General features: G+C 40.0%; 2 protein-coding genes across 4 annotated transcripts; one reads left to right on the top strand and one right to left on the bottom strand.

Annotated features, from left to right (window-relative positions):
* On the bottom strand, window positions 1-1328 carry LOC105456774 (28S ribosomal protein S2, mitochondrial). The gene is made up of 3 exons (XM_011701064.1): window positions 1111-1328; window positions 930-1028; window positions 1-765 (listed from the first exon to the last, which is right to left on the bottom strand). The coding sequence occupies exons 1-3, from the start codon at window positions 1145-1147 to the stop codon at window positions 86-88; spliced, it is 816 nt and encodes a 271-aa protein (XP_011699366.1). The 5' UTR covers window positions 1148-1328; the 3' UTR covers window positions 1-85.
* A 690-nt stretch (window positions 1329-2018) lies between these two features.
* LOC105456775 lies at window positions 2019-12869 on the top strand. Of its 3 annotated transcripts, none has more exons than XM_011701065.1 (11): window positions 2019-2170; window positions 5344-5459; window positions 5653-5793; window positions 6006-6175; window positions 6941-7130; window positions 7460-7531; window positions 8629-8689; window positions 8868-9168; window positions 9375-9651; window positions 10001-10122; window positions 12237-12869. In XM_011701065.1, exons 2-11 carry the CDS (start codon window positions 5351-5353, stop codon window positions 12339-12341), a joined length of 1548 nt encoding a protein of 515 aa, XP_011699367.1. In that variant the 5' UTR covers window positions 2019-2170; window positions 5344-5350; the 3' UTR covers window positions 12342-12869. The 3 variants fall into 3 exon arrangements, with proteins under 3 accessions (XP_011699367.1, XP_011699369.1, XP_011699368.1); XM_011701066.1 differs by lacking the exon at window positions 2019-2170 and adding an exon at window positions 2568-2659; XM_011701067.1 differs by lacking the exon at window positions 7460-7531.
* Window positions 12870-18508: the final 5639 nt, after the last annotated feature.

Below are 18508 nucleotides of genomic sequence, written 5' to 3' on the forward strand. Positions count from 1 at the left end.
TATTTTGATGTCTTGTTATATTTTTTTGTACACTTATACATATTTGCTTAATCATGAATTACTTATCCAAGATTTAACTTAAAGATTACTCATCAGCCGACTCCGCACACTGCATCAGCCGTTCCCTAGCCTTCTTCCCTCTCATGATGGCCTCTTTGAACAACGAGCAGTAGAGCTCGATGGCGCACGGGGAGTCGTCGTTGCCGGGCACGGGGTACGTTATAAGATTCGGATTGCAGTTCGTGTCGACTATGCCGATGGTGGGTATGCACATCTTCGCCGCGTGCCTCACCGCCGTGTGCTCGGCCATGACGGAGTCGAGGGTGCTGAGGAAGATGCACAGGTCCGGCAGTCGCGTCGTCGCCTTGAACTGATTCTGCGAGTTCGGGAACAGCCCGGGGCGCCAGTAACGCGTCTGCGAGAACTCCCTGCACTCCTTGGCCGTCCGGTCGACCAGATGCGTCACCTGGGGATTGCGCGAGATGAACAGGATGATGCCGCCGCGTAGGGCGATGTGGGCGGTGAAGTTCAACGCCTGCCTCAACAGCTCGGCGGTCTGGTCCAGGTCGATTATCAGGTGGCCCATCCTGGAGCCAAACACGAACGTCTCCATCTGCTCGTGCAGCGACGTCTCCTTGTGGCCATAGTGCACCCGCGCGTCGTACAGGTCCCTCACGGTGAACATCTTGTGCACTTGGAAGAAGTCGGGATGCGTCAGCGGATCCAACGTCGTGGCCTCCGAGCTTTCCGGGGTGGTGGAAACATCTACACATGTGCAATGGAAAATATTACGTCGTGAAGATAACGTTAAAGTTCACTAAGGTAAAATTAAAGTTCCCTATTGTTGAAAATTAAATAAATGATTGCAGAAATAAAAAGTAGAATATCCGAGATCCAATTTACGTATAGATATGTGCATTTATATTTACTTGATTCTTCTGTGCTCGGTTGAGTCTGGGTTGACAATTGACACCGTAGAAGATGAGTATTACGGATGACAGGTCGCAAACATTGCCACTCTCTCGAGACTGCAAACAGGAAACATGTTACTGGATATATTATTGTACAACGAGTGATACTTTTTCACGTAGAATTAGATGAAGTGGTTACAGTTGCATGAAAGTATCCGCCTCGCAAATATGGACATTGTGTATGTTGACACTAATTTCGTGGGTTGCCTGTATACTTTAATTCAACGTTTTAATTCGACATTTGATGGAAACAACGACAATTATGATAAATAAGTCGACAACACGCGACAACAGTCGGCAGTGATTATGTAGGTTAGGTAGGTTGGGTTCCCTTAATACATCGAAGGTAGAATATAAAGAGAGGAAACTTGAAACAAGGAAATTAGAATAGAGAGGAAACTCATGTATAGTAAATAATTTCACGTATATTTTTATTTTTAGCTGTTTGAAATGTACTCATAAATATTTATATAGATATAATTTTATATAGAGGTTTTATATATAGATAAAGTTATAATTGTATAATTAAAAACAATATATCCGCTAAAGTGAGGTACGTTTGAATCTTCGCTAAGTGGGGTTTGAGTCTCCGCTAAGTGGGATATTCGAAATATTTGAATGCGCGCGCGCTATAACTGCACTACAAATGCAAGAGAATAAATTCATTATTCAATAAATCTCCGCTAAAATGTGGTTCGTGTCTCTGCTAAGTTGGGTTCGAGTCTCCGATAAGTAAGGTTCGAATCTTCGCTAAGTGGGGTTTGAATCTCCGCTAAGTGACCGGGTTCGAATGCACGCGCGCTATACTGCTACAACTGCTACAAGTGCGAGAGCATAATTCAATAAATTTTATTAATTTAATAATAAAATAAAATAAAATAATTTTATTTATTTAATTTTATTTTCGTCATCTTTTCGGCTTGTCGAAAAGATAACTTAAAAAAGACAATCTTTTCGTTATATCTTTTAGTTTTTTGTGCTGTCTGGGTAGTGACTTTTCTCCCCTCATCCCGGTTGCCGTCGTCCGACGTTGGCGGCGCTGCTGGCCGCCAGTTCTCGGGGACACTCGGCTATATCTTCGCGGCGCACGTCGACGATAGGACGACGTCCGTCCGTCTTCGCGATCACCAGCCGGACGATCTGCGTGTCGTTGATCCGTTTGCGCACGGCCGACGACGGGGCGGTGGATCTCGCGAAAGGTACGTTCAACGTGTGTGCGGACCCCGCGGTCCGCGCGCGGGCCCTTCAATTTCCACGGGGCGTAAACGCGCGCCCGCCGTGTGCGCTTCTCCGTCGCGCGTTTCTCGCCGCCGCTCGCTCTCCCCTCCCCTCCCCCGCCCGTCCGCGGGACACTTTTCCATATCCGGAATTCCGCGGAAGAGAGTTCCCCCGCCGCCGCCGCGCGCGTTAAGTGCGATTATCCGAGCGCGCGTGTGTTGTGTGCGTGCGTGCGCTCATCCGCGGCCGCGCGTACGTGTGGTGTGTTGTGTTGTGCGTGTGTGTGTACATCGCGTGTCTCACGCGATCGCGCGCGCGCGCGCGCGCGCATACATATACACAAAACGCCAGAAATAATTTCTCCGTTTCTCTGTTATACTAATAGATCCGTTCGCCTAGTTGCCACCGTCCTGCACTCGCGCGTCTCCCTCGAGTCTTCACCTCATCCTAGCCACCGCGAAGACGCGAAGGTATTATACGCGCACATGCGTGTGCATGTTAACAACACGCGTTTACGTCGTCCCCGAGGATTGCGGGAGGTGCGCGGCGAAAAGTGTAGTGCCGGAACCGTCGGCCTTATTATTATGTTGTTGTTTCTTCGTCCCTCCTCCCTCCCAAGGATGTCACCCCCCTTTCTCTCGCATCTATTGTCGCGTTCGTCTCTTCTTTCCCCCTTCTCCCCTCCCCTTCTTGTAAGCCTCGTGTCCACGATGTTAGAAATCGCTCCGAGAGATCGTCTTCCGGGAAGACGGGAGGGGGAGGGGAAGGAGAAAAAGTAACACAAATCGCACTTGAACAATTCGAGGTCAATATTCTCTCTCCGTCCGAGTTGATCTCCTCGGGACTTTTACGGCGTAAACGTGAAACGCGGCTGTTTCTCTCTCGCGTGGGAAAAAACATTCACGCGGGGAATGCGCCCGCCCCCGCGGATTAACATTGCATATTTTTGCGTTTTAACCGCGACGCTACAAATGCTACAATGCGGTCTCTTTCTCTCGCTCTCTTGCCATTTCCTTTTTCTTTTTCATTCGCTCTCTGTCTCCCCTCGCGACCGTCTCCGCGTCGCGTCATCCACGTTTCTCTTTCTACCTCCCTTCCCCCCTTTTCTGAGAATTGCGCTAGGGCGCAAAACGTGACTTAGCAGTCCTTAAATATTGTATTGCATATTGCGATAAGAGATTGTGATATAACCAGAATCGAGTTCGAGTTTCTAGCGAATTTAACAACAGAGGCTTCGAATTAGGTGAAGGACTTCCTTTCTCTTTATAGACGATATTTTCTCTTTGTAAGAAGCTTTTGTAGGTCAAATAATCGAGTTGATAAATATTTTTAATACTAATCGAAGCATCGAATAATATCAATTCACATGTACGGTAATTTCACTAGCTTTTAGTTCAAAACGTTAAAATTATATTATTTGAGCATTTGATTAATTTTTTATGTAATATCTTTGTTGTAATATGGAAATCATTATCTCCCCTATGTAAATTCCATAAACTATGCAAGTAAAAATATAAATTAGTTTTCTTAATTTACTTTCTTTTATTCATATAATATCTCTAAAAATGATAATTATAATAATTGTATATGTAATTACGTTTGGCAGTAAACTATTTGAAATTTGCTAGTGAATTGATAATAAATTCGATCAGAAATTGTTAGTAAATCGGCATCAATTGTGTCCGCATTAAAGCTCATATTTTGTCGGCAGAGTCTGTCGTCATAACTTGACAGCTGATTGGTGACAGAAATCGAGTAGAATCCGTTGAGATCCAGAAACGGATTCTGATCAGATTTCCATAATATAATAATTTCTGCATCAAACTATGTAATAATCCTGGCGAGAATTTTTCTTAAAACTCTTCAGCATTTCGATATAAATTTCAGAATTTTTCACGACTTCTGTATAGTTTTTGTTACTTAAATTTATCAGATTTTTTATCGGGACTTCTCGCTAAGAGAGTCTACATCTTTTTTATAATTTTTTTGCAAATTTTGAAATATTCTAAGATTTCTCCTGTAATTTTTAGAGAAAATTTAATATCCGTAAAAGTTTAAGATTTTTTTTTATAGATCTTCATAAATTTAAAATATGAAAAATTCTTAAAAATATTCTGGAATGTTAAGAGAATTTTTTTTCTCACCAGGAAAATTAAAATCTACTTGATTTTTGCCATTGATCTGCCTTCTCATATTTTGTTGATAAGCATTATTACATTTCTGTCATCCGAATGACTGAACATACATACGCCAGATCTTGTGTGTAAATCTGTAGTCTCTGTCGACGAAATTTGTAGCAGGCACTGCAGAATCTGTTCTCGACAGCCATGTACAGTCGTGGACAAATAAATAAGTATAAAAAAGTGTCGCAATCTATTTGTCCACGACTGTGCAATGCGTTATCTCCAATTATACATATATATACGTGGACGTTTCTTCATAGATGAAACGATTTGCCGCCGAATTTTTGTAGCCCGATTAGCGCGACAAACGCCTAACCGTGGTTGCACGGTGCACGTGCGTGTCGCGCAGATGGGAGTGTATTTTTGGAGGACGAGGGTGGCGAGGGTGGCGCGAAGAGTCGCCGGGATTCTCCACCACCGCGAGCCCTCCACGCCGGCTCTCTGTTTTGCTACGCGATTCGTTCGCCGGTTCACGACGGCGACGACGAACGCACTTGTCGCGAATTAAATTATTTTCGTCGCCCGCGAAACGGCGGATCCGGGGCGAAAGATAACAGTGATTCACCCGCCGTCGGGTTTTGCCGTTCCGAAAGACTTTTTACCTTGCGAAAGAGTCCGAATTTGGAACAAACCGCGTGGCGTGTCGCCGGGGTGTCGCTTAATGAATCTCCCGCATTACGGGAGAGACGAATAGAGAATTTATCGGAAGGCAATGTGGCATGTAGCCGTTCGCGAAAAACCTTGGCCTCCACGGAACGAAACTTTCATTCGCGCTCTGCGATACTTTCTCCTTATAATAAACGTCTCTGTGTCTAAATGACCTAAAGTTAGCATCGAGAATAATATTTTTAACAGTAACGCATCAAAATAATTATCAATTAACGCGTCGCAATTTGACCGGGTTATAATAATAATAATAAAATACTTGGGCTCGATTTACATTTATGTAATATAGACATCCTTTGTTGCAGAATCACAATGGCTACCGCACAATTGAACAGGGCCAGGACCGTAAAGAAGCTCGAAAAACCACGGCCGCTTAAGCTTAACCAGCGCAACTCGACCGTCGATGGGCGGATCACGACTGGTAAATCTTCTTCTCACTTATTCTCCTCACCGCAAGTAACGGCAGAGTTTTTGTATAAAGATACGTAATCGTTTCCTTGTAAAGCGTATATTTGATATATTTAACAAGCTGCGTTTACTCTTCCCCCCGAATTAGATCGGACGATTGAACTCTCTTTTTTCTGAACTCTCTTTGCTCTCTTCTGACTTTTCAGTAGAGGATATAGTGTCCTTAATCGACAATGTTGCAATGCAACTGACCAATGGCTTCCATGACCGAACGCTGCAAATGAATGTGATCTCTATGTGTAGTCATCTGAAACTCTATGCCAACCAATTAGAAGCTATTTACAAAGGTAAAGGATTCCTCGGTGCGCACAGAACGTATCTTGAAAGGCCAGCACGGTAGTTTGCACAAAATTAAGTAGTTCTCTCTCTTGCTTTTTGACTGAATAGATCTTTCATGGTAGATTGCAATTTGACGATAGATTTCGTTCCACGCGCGTTTAAATAACGGCCGGATTTCGCGAATAACTATTTTCTTTTATTTTTTTTTTTTTTTCTCTAGATCAGCTGGATCGGGCCTTTGTGGCGATCAGAAATGGGAGCCAGGACGACAGATTAGATTTGACGACCAGGGTTCATCTGCTGGAACTCATCGAGCTGCGAGCGAAGCAATGGCGTCACACCGATTCGATGGACGTGTACTACATGCAGAAGCTGTCGCATTTAGACAATGTTGGTAAAACCGTATATTTCATTCATAGCTTCTTCACACTCTTGTAACTTTTCGAAATTATAATTGAGGCGTGCAAGAACGAAAACCGGATTACAAAATTAATAATCTTACTCGATGAAAGTAAAATTTTTAATTAATTTTTGAAATTTTTTTTTATATTATCTAGGTAGCTTTTATTCTTACAAATAAACCTTGGGGAACGTCAGACGTCAATTTTTCTCAAATTTTTTACAGACGTTTCTTATGTCGAAATATGAAATCTGTAATTAATTTAAATTCATTTTTTTGATTAAAAAAAATTTTTTTTATTACGTAAATACACGGCTTTACATATTTAAAGCTGTATTTCATACAAAAATGAATCTATACTCAAAAATCTATTAAAAAAATATAAAAAAGTAACAAAAAAGTTTCAAAAAATTGAGTGTAGATTCATTTTTGTAAGAAATACAGCTCTAAATATATGTAAAGTCGTGTATTTACGTAAAATAAAACAAATTTTGTTTAATAGAAAAAATGAATTTGAACTAAAACTAATGACAGATTCTTTCATATTTTGACATAAGAAACATCTGTAAAAAAATTTGAGAAAAATCAGTGTTTGACGTTCCCCGAGGTTTACTTGTTAGCTTTTATTCTCTCTCTCGAGAAAGATAGATATTTTCTATCTCTCGATATATAGTCTCAAAATATCTACGAAAAAAATCTTGGTAAATGAACACTCTTTTTATTTAACATTAGATTAAAGATTTTTCTTCTAACAGACCGAGGCGGTACCCGATACACCTACGAACTCTCTGTCGTCCCCGTTGTTGACTTCACCCACCTCGGCGCCGATCCTGGGGCCCGGAGAGGTGCTCAAGAATAGCGGGAAGTTCGCGAAGCCTACGCGCATACCGGGGAAAAATTACTGCAAAGACGAGGTCGTCATTCGCAACAGCGACTCGGGCAAAGGTAAAATTCAATTGCTTTTATTCTCGTTGTATAGAATTTCCGTTGAATTAAACGGGTATATTCGTTTTTTTTTTTCTTTACACGGATCACAAAATGCAACCTTTTTCGTTATGTTGTACTTTGTAAAAACTGTATCTTGCAGTAATCTTCAGTAATATCGCGGTGCGATCAGTAGTAGGAATTTTGTAGATTTTTGCGAGATGGGAGCAACGATCTGATTTTTATGCAAAGGTGCAACCAATCTCTCGGATTGTAATCAGACTCTTTTTAAATGATTTCCCGAATTATCTTGGTCGTTCTGTTGTTAAATGATTTGCACGAAAATACAGTGATGGGAATAAAAGGGCGGCGAGTTCACATGATAGAGGAGCTCAGCCAGACGATCATCTCCTTCCAGCGAGGTAAAAAGCAAAATGAATGATCCGCCAATAATGGCTTGCCACAGCATTTTGTGCTCATGCATCGCAAGAACAATATTAATCGGCTCGAACGAGGCTCCCTTGTGTGCCGCAAAAAAATAAAAACGCCTCTCTAATCCTCCCTCTCTTTCTCACACATCATCGAGCATTGAGTTTGACGCGGCGATACTTGTGTTGTCATTCACTCTGTCGTCGTTAAAATATCATACGTATGTAAAACAACCAAAAAATATATTCACGTCTGTAACAAAAAGTCGCGGCCAATATTTCTTATCAGGTCACTCGTAGTTTGCATGACGAAGCTATTATCTAACCAGCGTGTGATCAGGCCGCTATTGAGAGTCAGTGCTTAGTTTTCTTTGCAACGTGATATACTAATCGAGAAGCGCAACAGCACGTTTTAGCTTTCTCTCACGTGACGACGGAGAAGTCGCGTTACACCGCGCGATCAAGGATTAAATTTATGTCTTTTATTATTTTCCCGCTTTTATTTTTTGTTCTGTTAAAATCGTATAAGTATGAGACGAAGTATTCTACTTTCTCTCGAAGTGTTTTATTTTTTTTCTCGATCTAATACGTGCACTTTATTAATCGATTGTGGAATGTGTGTCTCTTTAACAACCCGATCAGCGAAGCATATGAATGTTGCGTTCGCTTTAAGAGCCGAGTAGAGATATATTACATTACCAATCATATTAACGCCAGGTCGACGGATCGATCGTACATCGCGGGTCCCACGTGGTCAGGAAGGTTCGCATTAATACTTCGACACGGTTTCTGGTTAATATCGCACTCAACTGAAACGGTTTTAATTTAAGTGCGACTTCAAACATGCCTCCCAAATGTATATTTTTTTAATATACGTTGTACTTACATCGTACTTACCTCGCTTTGGCGACATATCTTAACAATATTTAATATTACATCTCGTTTAACACACATTAACCGTGTCATTAGACTTGTGTAAAAGTTATGTTAACGACAACTACCACATTGATTTTCTTTTTTTCTTTTAAATGGACACATATATCAATATTGACAAGACTGCGCCACTGATACCATTGTATCTTGGTTTGTAGTAAACCCTGGAGCTAAAGAACGACTTGTCCAAATCACGGGAACGTCTGAGGACAAGATTCAGTATGTCTAAATAATATATTTTTTAAATAGAGACAAGTAGAAGTTTTTTTATACTAATACAAGTTTAAGGAACAATAATTGTATTCTATACCTAGAGATCTACTTGTAATAATAACAGCATGTTTAGCGAGTAACGTTGCGACTTTTTTCACACGTCTCACCTCCCTTTTTCTCTCAGTTATGCGAAGGACTTAATCAAAGATACGATACAACGAAATGCATCGCCAGTGAGACTGGAGCAGAGCACCGGCGGCGAGAAGGGGGCCATGGGCGGCTCCAGCTCCTCGCTCAACAGCAGCGCGTCGGACGAGAGCAACCGGCTGCAGCAGCAGCAGAATCAGCAGCACAACTCACGCCTACGCTCGTCCCTCCTGCACAGTCTTTCCACCAACGACGCCAGCATAGGCGAATACAAGTACACCGTCACCGTCGGCAACCAGTCCCTCAAAATCACGGGCTGCAATCTCGACCTCGTCAGGGTAATGAAAACAAATTATTAAACTAAACTTACTAAACGAAAGATCCAGCTTAGCTATTGATGTCTAATTCCGATATCTAACTATAATCTAATTGTAAGCCCTTAGGTATTGATAAATTAAATTAAAGATTAGATTTGTTGTAATGTAAATATGTGTCCTACCTGCCTTTTTATTCGTGTAATTTTTGTAAACTGATGACTTTGCAGACGGCAAAACTGGTGCTGGACGAGCACTTCTTGGGCGACTCTGAGAACTTCACCAGCGGGATAGAGTACTTCAATTACGAGGACGAGCCCAGCTTCAACGTAAACACCACCTCCACCCCCAACCTTCTCCGCACGCCGTTGTCGCCGTTGGACAATGTGAACGCTCCTGTTTCTCTGGGCCGAGAGTTAAGTGTGGAAAGCGCCGCGACCTCGTCGGAGAGCGAAGAAACTTACAAGCCTCGTCCGATCTCCGAAGAGCGAGGCTCGATTCAACAAGGTACTCGAATAGAAGAGTGCAGTGTAACATTATTCAGCATCAAATTAGAGTAGTATAATCACAAATGGACAATGGAATTAATTATCACAATGGAAAAGAAAAATTCGAGGAAATCCCGTTTATCCATGCCATTTATATTATTCTAATTAATTTCATTGAAATTAAATTTGGTCGAATCGGGTTTATAAAATATAAATCTGGTCAGTCAACTAGAACGAATAACAAAGTAATTTTAAATCAATTTAAATCAAAGCGAGTAAATGAATTTTAGTCAGAATAAGTAAACTAGTTTTAATCACAGAATAAATACGTCACTTTTAATCAACACCTTTCTGTCCCGTTTGCTCAGTTCCAGAAGCGAGAGAACTTACGTACGAGCTTCTACTGCTGACTGCGTCGGGCCCGTTTGCGAAGCGGCCGCCGGCCGATTGGGCGCGCATACAGAGGGAATGTCCCAATATAGTTCGTAAGGTACCGCTGTGCGACAGGAACGCCAATATTTTACCGTGCAAAACCTTCCGCGTTACTCTTCCCTGCAACGTCGCGGTTTAATGCTCCTGATATTACAACACGCATCATAATACTCACTACTCTATTTACCATTAACGTCCCCCCCCTCCCGCGCCGGGAGAGAGAAGTCTCTGCGTTTCCAATGATGCGGTGTTGTGCGTGTGTGTTTTGCCGAGTGTGCGATTACATACTGCGGTACTCCTTTAACCCGGCATGCATTCCAGGCGGAAGATGAAACGGAAGAAGACCGTGCTCGGCTCCGTTTAACAAACGATCGTGACAATCGGGCCTCCCCGTATTTAATCTCTTCTGAGACGCAGAAGAAGGCAGCTTTTTTTTTTATTTTTTTAGAAAGAAGGCAAATACGACGACTGTATTTACCGGACTTTATTTAATAATTAATTGAGAGGAGGATTTAACAGAGATTATTCAGGAACGTGTGAATCTCAAAATATTATCTCGCACATTTGAAAAGACTTTGGCATCTCCCTTCACGAGTACGTGTGACTAGAGATTAGATCTTTTGCAATAATATAAGGGGAGACGGCGAAATTTCTAAAAGTTACTCAAGACCAAAGAGACTGTAGGCGAGTTTCATGATACGTGATATATATATATATATTTTTTTTACGTTGTTTACGCGTTAACGATTAAGTTTCCACGAAAAGAAACGAAGAAGATTTTGCGTGTTAAACGCGCGCGATTAATTGACTGAACGCGAATTTTCGTAAGACATCGCAAAGTGTGATTCGAACACATTTTTTGTGTTCAGCTACGTGAGGAGCTAATCAAAATTTAATTGGGTTGTTACGTGAAACTGTCATCCAGTATTTATTGCGTACAAAGTTTTATACGATGTTATTCTTTGTACCCGAAATTCGAAAGAGTCTATATGTTCCTATATTTTCGAATTTAGAGATATATACTTATTACGTTTTTAAACTGTTTTTCCTTACTACATCACTATATTGTGTTATTTGTTCATATTATTGTGAAAAACTTTATTTTTTATATTTTTGTTTCCCTTTCTTTTTCTCTCTCTCTTTCTCTCTCCCTCTTTTTCTCTCTTTGAGCTCTGTTAAGAGATTATTTGAACATGAGATTGTTTAATTTAATCTTGTATACAAAGAGGCTAATAAGACTAGACTAATGAAACTAGTGCTGTGTGTTAAACTCACATACACGCTGTATTAATAAATGAGTATTGCAAAATCCGCTGAATCTTGCTCTCTGCGCGTTTCTTCGTAAACTGGACGAGCGCAGTTCGCACGACGCTTCGCAACAATTGGCTTAATCCGAGGATGGTTACTCAATTTTTTTTTTCGTGTAAACAATCTGGTCTTTTTACATCTCAATTAAAAATCACTATTATTAGCTACGTGTTATATATTGATTTTGATTGTATTTTACAATTTAATATTTGATCATGATCGATTTACTCAATATTTTGTTAAAAAAGAAAGGAGAAATAAATAAAAATAGAAATAAATTCTCGATTAGTGAAGAAAATCCATTGTAACTAAGCTACAGTTTCTCGCTGCCGAGATGTAAAAATTTATCCCGATGTGTGACAATTCCCGGATTAAATGCATGCTTGCAAATATTCATGTCTAACGTTTATCTCTACTAATTAACTTAATTTAACTTTTTCTAGTTCTAAAAATTAGACAAAAAAAAATGTAAAGTCGAAGAGATTAAAATTAATAATTAGTTAAAGTTAATAAACAACCCCCGAGATTAAACTTAATCTATGCATTGATAGCAAACGTAAGAGAAAGAGAGTTGCGCGCGCAAGTCAAATTAATTAATTAACATTCCAAGTGAGGGGAAAGCGTCGTGCGAATTGCGCTCGCGCAAGTGTGTGCGTAAGACTTACGATTATACCGCCTGCATGTTGCCCTTACACCAAGCAATTTAACACACGGCTTACCAACCCGGCTCGAAGCATGCTGGCTTGTAACAAGAAAGAAGATTTAACAAGCTTGTAAGGTAAAGGGATTATTTGCTTTCTCACCGATATCGCGCGAGGACACCCCGGCCCGGGAACTGTAATCTCTCTCTCTCTCTCTTGACAGGCACCGATTCGCTGGTTCGAACCGGAGGCGTACAAAGCCAAGCTAGCAGCCGCTGGCCCCGTTGCGATATTGCCGATCGGCGAGGCGGAAACCGATCCCGAGTGAGGCCGGAGGTCAATTTTGTCGCCTTCCTCCCGTTTATCCTCCTCCCTCCCCCCCCTCACCTTGGCGACGATAAATTTTCAGAGATATACGACGTGTGTGCGCGCGCTGTAATGTCTTGTCGGTCGTAACAAGATTGAAAAAAAAAATGAAGATTGAAAAGATCAAAAAAAAGAGAGAACTCTTTCCTTGAGGGAAAGAGTCGTGAGAGCCGAAGCGTCGAAGAATTTCGTTGAAATCTCGAGGAAAGTGTCGAAAAGTGCCGAGGAGACGCAACCAAATACGAATCATCGCGGATTCACGCGCTTCGTGCGATCGAACACGCTAGTCATTAGAGTGTGAAAAATATTCTATTTATTCAGCATAAAAAAAAACAAATGATCGCGCGATCACTTTGTCTTCTCGATCGATTTACACGCGTCGTTATTTTGCGAATACCATACATGGCACCGCACGTGCGACATTCTGCCGCACCGGAACAATCCCGGCGGACAAAAATGTTGTGTTTAGTTGTTAATGACAAACGAAAAAGAAAAAAAAAGAGAGAAAAGAGACAAGATTGATTTGTTGAAACCACACATTGAAAGACAGCTGTTTAACTTTCGTACGCGTTATTAATAATTACTGTAAGATCGTAGCAAGTAGATTAGACTGAGGAACTTAAGATTCGCGCGGAGGAGAGTATTTTTTTTTTTTTTTAAGCGAGATTACACCGTTATTTGTAACGATTCTTTTGCTATGTCCGCCTAATCGGGTCGAGGAAACGCGCGTTTCTCGGCGGGGAAAAGGATTTAATCGTGAAAGACTAATACTTTACTCTTTAGACGAAGACACGCGGTAAAGATCCATTCAATCAAGAGACAAATCCCGCGCTTTTGTAAGTAGCGATATCGTGGAAGGCGGTCCTTCCCTCCCCCCGCCCTCACAAGTCCGATGGTGATTTCAATTCCGGCCGTGTAACGAGCAGCCCGTTGCAGCCGTTGCGCGGCGGGGGATGGAATCGTGATTTAGCATAGTCTAGTCTACCTATTTCAATGTAGGAATTATCATTATTTTTTTTTTTTTGGTATTTACTGATCTGCTGTGACGCAATAACCAAAAGATGTAAAGAATGGAGGAAAGGGAATTGAATTTTTTTTTTCCGAGAGTTTATATTTTATATACGCTAAATACGGGAGCGTTCGTGTGTTCGCCGTGTGCAGTATACATATGTCGTGAGGAGGAACAACGTTCTGTAGCCGATCTGGTGGTTATCTTCGTTCTATTTCACTGTGTAATTAACGTGAGACGCACCACACAGTGCCTCACTCAAATGAGTCGCGAGATAATCGCGGAATTGTGCACAAGCGAGATCGTTATCGGAGGAGAATACGGTTTCCTCGCGTGCGGAATCTTTTATCTCGCTTCCGTTTCCGACGGAGGATTTTAAGGCTTCCGCCTCCTCCGTGACGCCGGAGATAGCCGGATCCTGTTCTGTTCAATTCGCACGTTGCTTTTGCGATTCAGAAATTGAGAAATTCGTGTATTCGACACACCCGTCTGATGTTTAAACGAAAAATTTTGACACCGCTGAAAAAGGCCATAAAGGCCCAGTTTTCCTCGTGCGATTAATATTTAATTAATTTGGCTACTGACGTGTGTTCGCGAAAAGGGACGCGACCTCCCTCATGGAACTTTACAGCACAATGTCTAGGACACTTACGTTCGTTTTTAAGTTTTTACACAATTAATTTAATATTTATTACGGATTTACACTCTACTTGAGATTAAATTTTATATATGTATAATTTATATATATTTATATGTATATATATATATGAATATATATTAATTATATATATTTGTACATATATAATTATATATAAATAAATGTATATGTAAATAATTATATAAGAATAACATTTATAATTTATATATAAATATAAATGATAATTTACATATAAATTATAAATTTTATTTTTATATAATTATATATATATATATTTGCTTATTTATATATAATTGTATATACATATATAATTTATTTTTATCGTCTCTAACTAACTGCGCAGAAATGTAATAGTACTATAATGTATTATTGTACCTTATCGTTTATAATAATAAATCAGCAAAGTCAGAGACACGCACGTTAGTACTGTCTTTCTCTTTTCTTCGACCCCTTGAGTATATATCATAACAGAAAGGGAATATCTCTTACACGAAAACTGGATGTATAATAACAAAAAGTAGCAATAACAAAGTCGATTGCGTCGATTCGGCACTAATTTTTTATTATTCCAATAATAATAATAATATATATATATATATATATATGTATATCGAAAAGTGAGATAATCACTGAAACATACACATTATTATGTACCTCCCGCCGGCCACGCGGGTTCAGAAAATTGTACTAGATATCAATTGCACTCTTAACTCGAGTCTCTCCTTGTAAAAGTTAAAAATCTTAGCAGTGCTCGACGAAGGCCCGCGCTCGCCGATTTTTTCTCTCACTTTTTCCCCCCCTTTTTCTCTCATCACACGATTCATTTACATTGCTATTATTCGTATTGCGAGTGATTGCGAGCGGCCTATCGTATTTTTTTTTTACTCGTGGAAACATACACATTATCAATACTTCGTAGTCCAGTCTAAAATCAATCTTGGCTATGATCTAGCTAGAGCGTGTATATAATTGGTTCATACCTCTTCCCTTCGCAGTTATCGATATAATAATATCATCGTCCAGCTGTCGCCCGGTGATATTCGGTCTGTTTGCGTACGTCTATGTACGTGTAAGTGTGCGTACTTGTGTAAACAATGATGCGCCTATTACATAATAAATAACAGTTCGTCTAGCGTGACAACTGATAACGCTACTCCTACTGAAAAATCAGCGCGACGTAAATGCGGCGTAAACGAGAGAGTCGAAACGAGAGAGCTCTTCTGCCATCCTCTGTTTGTATCGTGTGATTTGTACGCGAAAAAAAAAAGATGTATTAACATCACAGCATTAGAGATCAATAGGGAAATAATCTCATCCTACGTGTGTTGTAGGCGATAACATTTTTTCTTACAATTCTTTTTGCATGTTTCTTATGCACAGTTTTTGCATAAAAATATTTCAAAATTTTTCATGATTTCTATATAAATGTAAATTTATAATTTCCTAGAAAATTTGCCTTCTTTGAGATGAATCGGAACGCGTTTTTTAAAATGCTGAAAAAATCTCTATACAGTTTTTCCTCATTATTTGCATGCCTCTTCCATTTCCATCTTTATTCCCAAGTAATCACCACATAAATCTTGTTCGTGCGCAATAAATAAAATTAAATAAACTTTACATACATGATTTCTGTGAAATATTCTAAGACTTCTCATTCTATAATTGCCAACGAGAATTCATAAAATCTAAAGAAGTTTAACATAATTTTTTATAATCTAAGTTTTTTCACAACCTTTTTTTTATAATCCTAAGTTTGAAAAGTGAAAAATTTCTTTAAAATATGGGATAATTTTAAGAATTTTTTTCACATCAGGGTGTTAATTCAATAACAGTATTAATTATTAACGAGCTGCAAGAGCTTTTCTTCTCATGCAAACTTCACTTTAGGAAAAGATAGATATATATATATATATATTTAACATATAATTAGATGCAAAATATAACTGATTTTGAGACATTGCAACGTCTCGCGATCCTTTAAAGATTAATAATGCAAATAGTTATATTAAAACGAGAGCATGAATTAATTAAATCGCGTTGATTAATTTAAATTAAATTAATGCTGTTAATACACCTCTTTCTTCGTGTACGCGAGGAGAAAATAAATGATAAACAGAGCCGCCGACGTCGGGAACGTTTTTTCCCATTTCGATGATAAACGCGCGAAGACCACGCGATCGCGCGTCTCCGGAACGTGATCCGGAGAGCGTCTTGCACCGCGAATCCTCTTACGTACATATATATATGTATATGCATACATATCTACGCGCGCGTGGATGTGTATATGTGTGTGTGTGTGTGTGTATCTTATAATTAATTAGTAGTAATTATGCATATGATGCGCGCACGTACAACATAGGTGCGTCGGGAACGCGTTGCGTCCCCGACCGATCAGACAGTCAGCGGAGCGCGACTCGCGTTTCCTTCCTCTTCTCCCTTTTTAAGCGTACGGGATACGCTCTAATACGTGTCCTCCGATCGAGAACGAGAGCGGTGCCTCGTCGTATGTACAAGCTTCAACGGAATAATAACGATTTTTTTTTCTCTGCAAAATAATCGCGCGACGGTCGCCGAACCTCGGCCCGGCACTCTCGCCTAAGGTTCGTTTTTCTTCTGGTCGATGAATAGATCTAAAACTCCAATCTCCGCGATTCAATTTACTTCTCGTCCTTTCCCTTCCTCCTCCGGAAACGGAGAAGAAACGAGTTGAACCGAGATTGAAGATGATTTACATTGGATAGAATCGTGTAATTGGCCGCGTGAGCGGCGCGAGGCACGAATGAAACGGCATGAGCGAAGATTAAGAATTAGTAGTACAGCGCGAATTACAGAAGACCGTCTCTCCCTCCGAGAGAGAGGGACACGCACGCCGTCGCACAGTGAGATACAATTACGAAGGTCAGTACTTAACGTTCTCCTCCTTTCCTTTTCTTTCTTCCTACTTTCGAACAGAAAATCTCGCAGGTCCCGCAAAAATCTCCGTTAAATCTTCCGGCGGTGATTTCGTAATTTCTACAAGTAACGTCCACTCGCGCGCCTTGGACCTCGCTATGTAAAAAAATTAAAAAAAAAAAACAAAATTCGTGCGGAAACGAAAGCAAGGGGATTGCGAGGGTTTGCGCGACGAACAAAATTTCATCCTAGATAAATACGCACGTGTCTGTCCTTTACATTAAGCACATGCGCCAAATTTGCCTCGCGATTCAATTCGAGTGAAAACGGGGAAGCTTATTACGCTACTGATGCTTATTACCGTCGAGTGAGCATAAAATATATATGTGTACGTATATATACATATAAATACATAACTTATATGTGTGTATATAATCATATGTATTATATACTTACACATTTTAATATAAATATATATATATACATATATTATATTAATTGTATAACATAATATAATATAATATATTACTCCCTATCGAAATCGAACTTAATGTTGGCCCATTTACCGAAAATTACTTATTATGAATATTAAAAACTGAAAAACACTCAAAATAAGTAATTAATCGCTGCCTTCCAATATTAAATTTCTATGAGGGGTAATATACATTATAATATATTGTGATTGCATGTAATATACTATATATATAATATATATGTATATGTATGTATATTTATATATACATATACACGCGTGTATACGTGTGCCTAGTAACTCTTTCGCTCGGTACGAGATGTGCAAATAACGTTACGAAATTAAGAGATACATTTTCTCGTTTATTTTTATAGCCTAAGACATCATCTTATAAAACATAATCGCTAAAGCGACGTAATATTCACTTAAATATATATATATATTTTTTCGTATCTCTATGCGCTATCGAGTTTTGAAGGGGGGTGGGGGGTGGAGGGAGATGGGGAGGGGAGCGAACCGCGATCCGGCGAAAATTTTTCTAGTCTCGCATTGCGTCCTTTTTTTTTTTCATCATTTATATAAAAGAGGAGTGCACAATATCGAATATGTTCTACGAATACATGTATAATATCTTCGACACGATGCAAAATGTGATACTTGATGAATGACATTATCGTACATTTATGAGAGAAACAAGTGCGCGTATTACGCGTGTTTATGCTCGTTAAAGGGAGATACAAAATACATCAGCTGCCTGCCTCCGAGAGAGTTGGTTTCCTGCATTTCCGTCTCTCCTCTTCCCATTTCTTTTTCTTTTCCTTTGAACATCCTCGACTGTCGTAAAACTGTCGTAAAACTGTATTATTCGCGTCTCACTCGCACGAACATGTCCTACATTTATATACAATAACTTAAGTTATAACCCCTTCGCATGCCGAAAAAGGTTCGGCGCGAGACGCCGTAACGATCCCTCGTGCCCCTCGCAGAAGCGCAAATTTCTCTGCGTCCCGCCCGTCACAAATTCGAAACAGTTCGCCCGTTTTTCGTCCAATTTCACAAAAATTCGTTTCTAGTTACCTACTCCACGCAGGGGGGGGG

The sequence above is a fragment of the Wasmannia auropunctata genome, unplaced genomic scaffold (genome assembly GCF_000956235.1).
Source record: "Wasmannia auropunctata unplaced genomic scaffold, wasmannia.A_1.0 LD335556.1, whole genome shotgun sequence".
In the NCBI taxonomy this organism is placed as follows: Eukaryota; Metazoa; Arthropoda; class Insecta; order Hymenoptera; family Formicidae; genus Wasmannia; species Wasmannia auropunctata.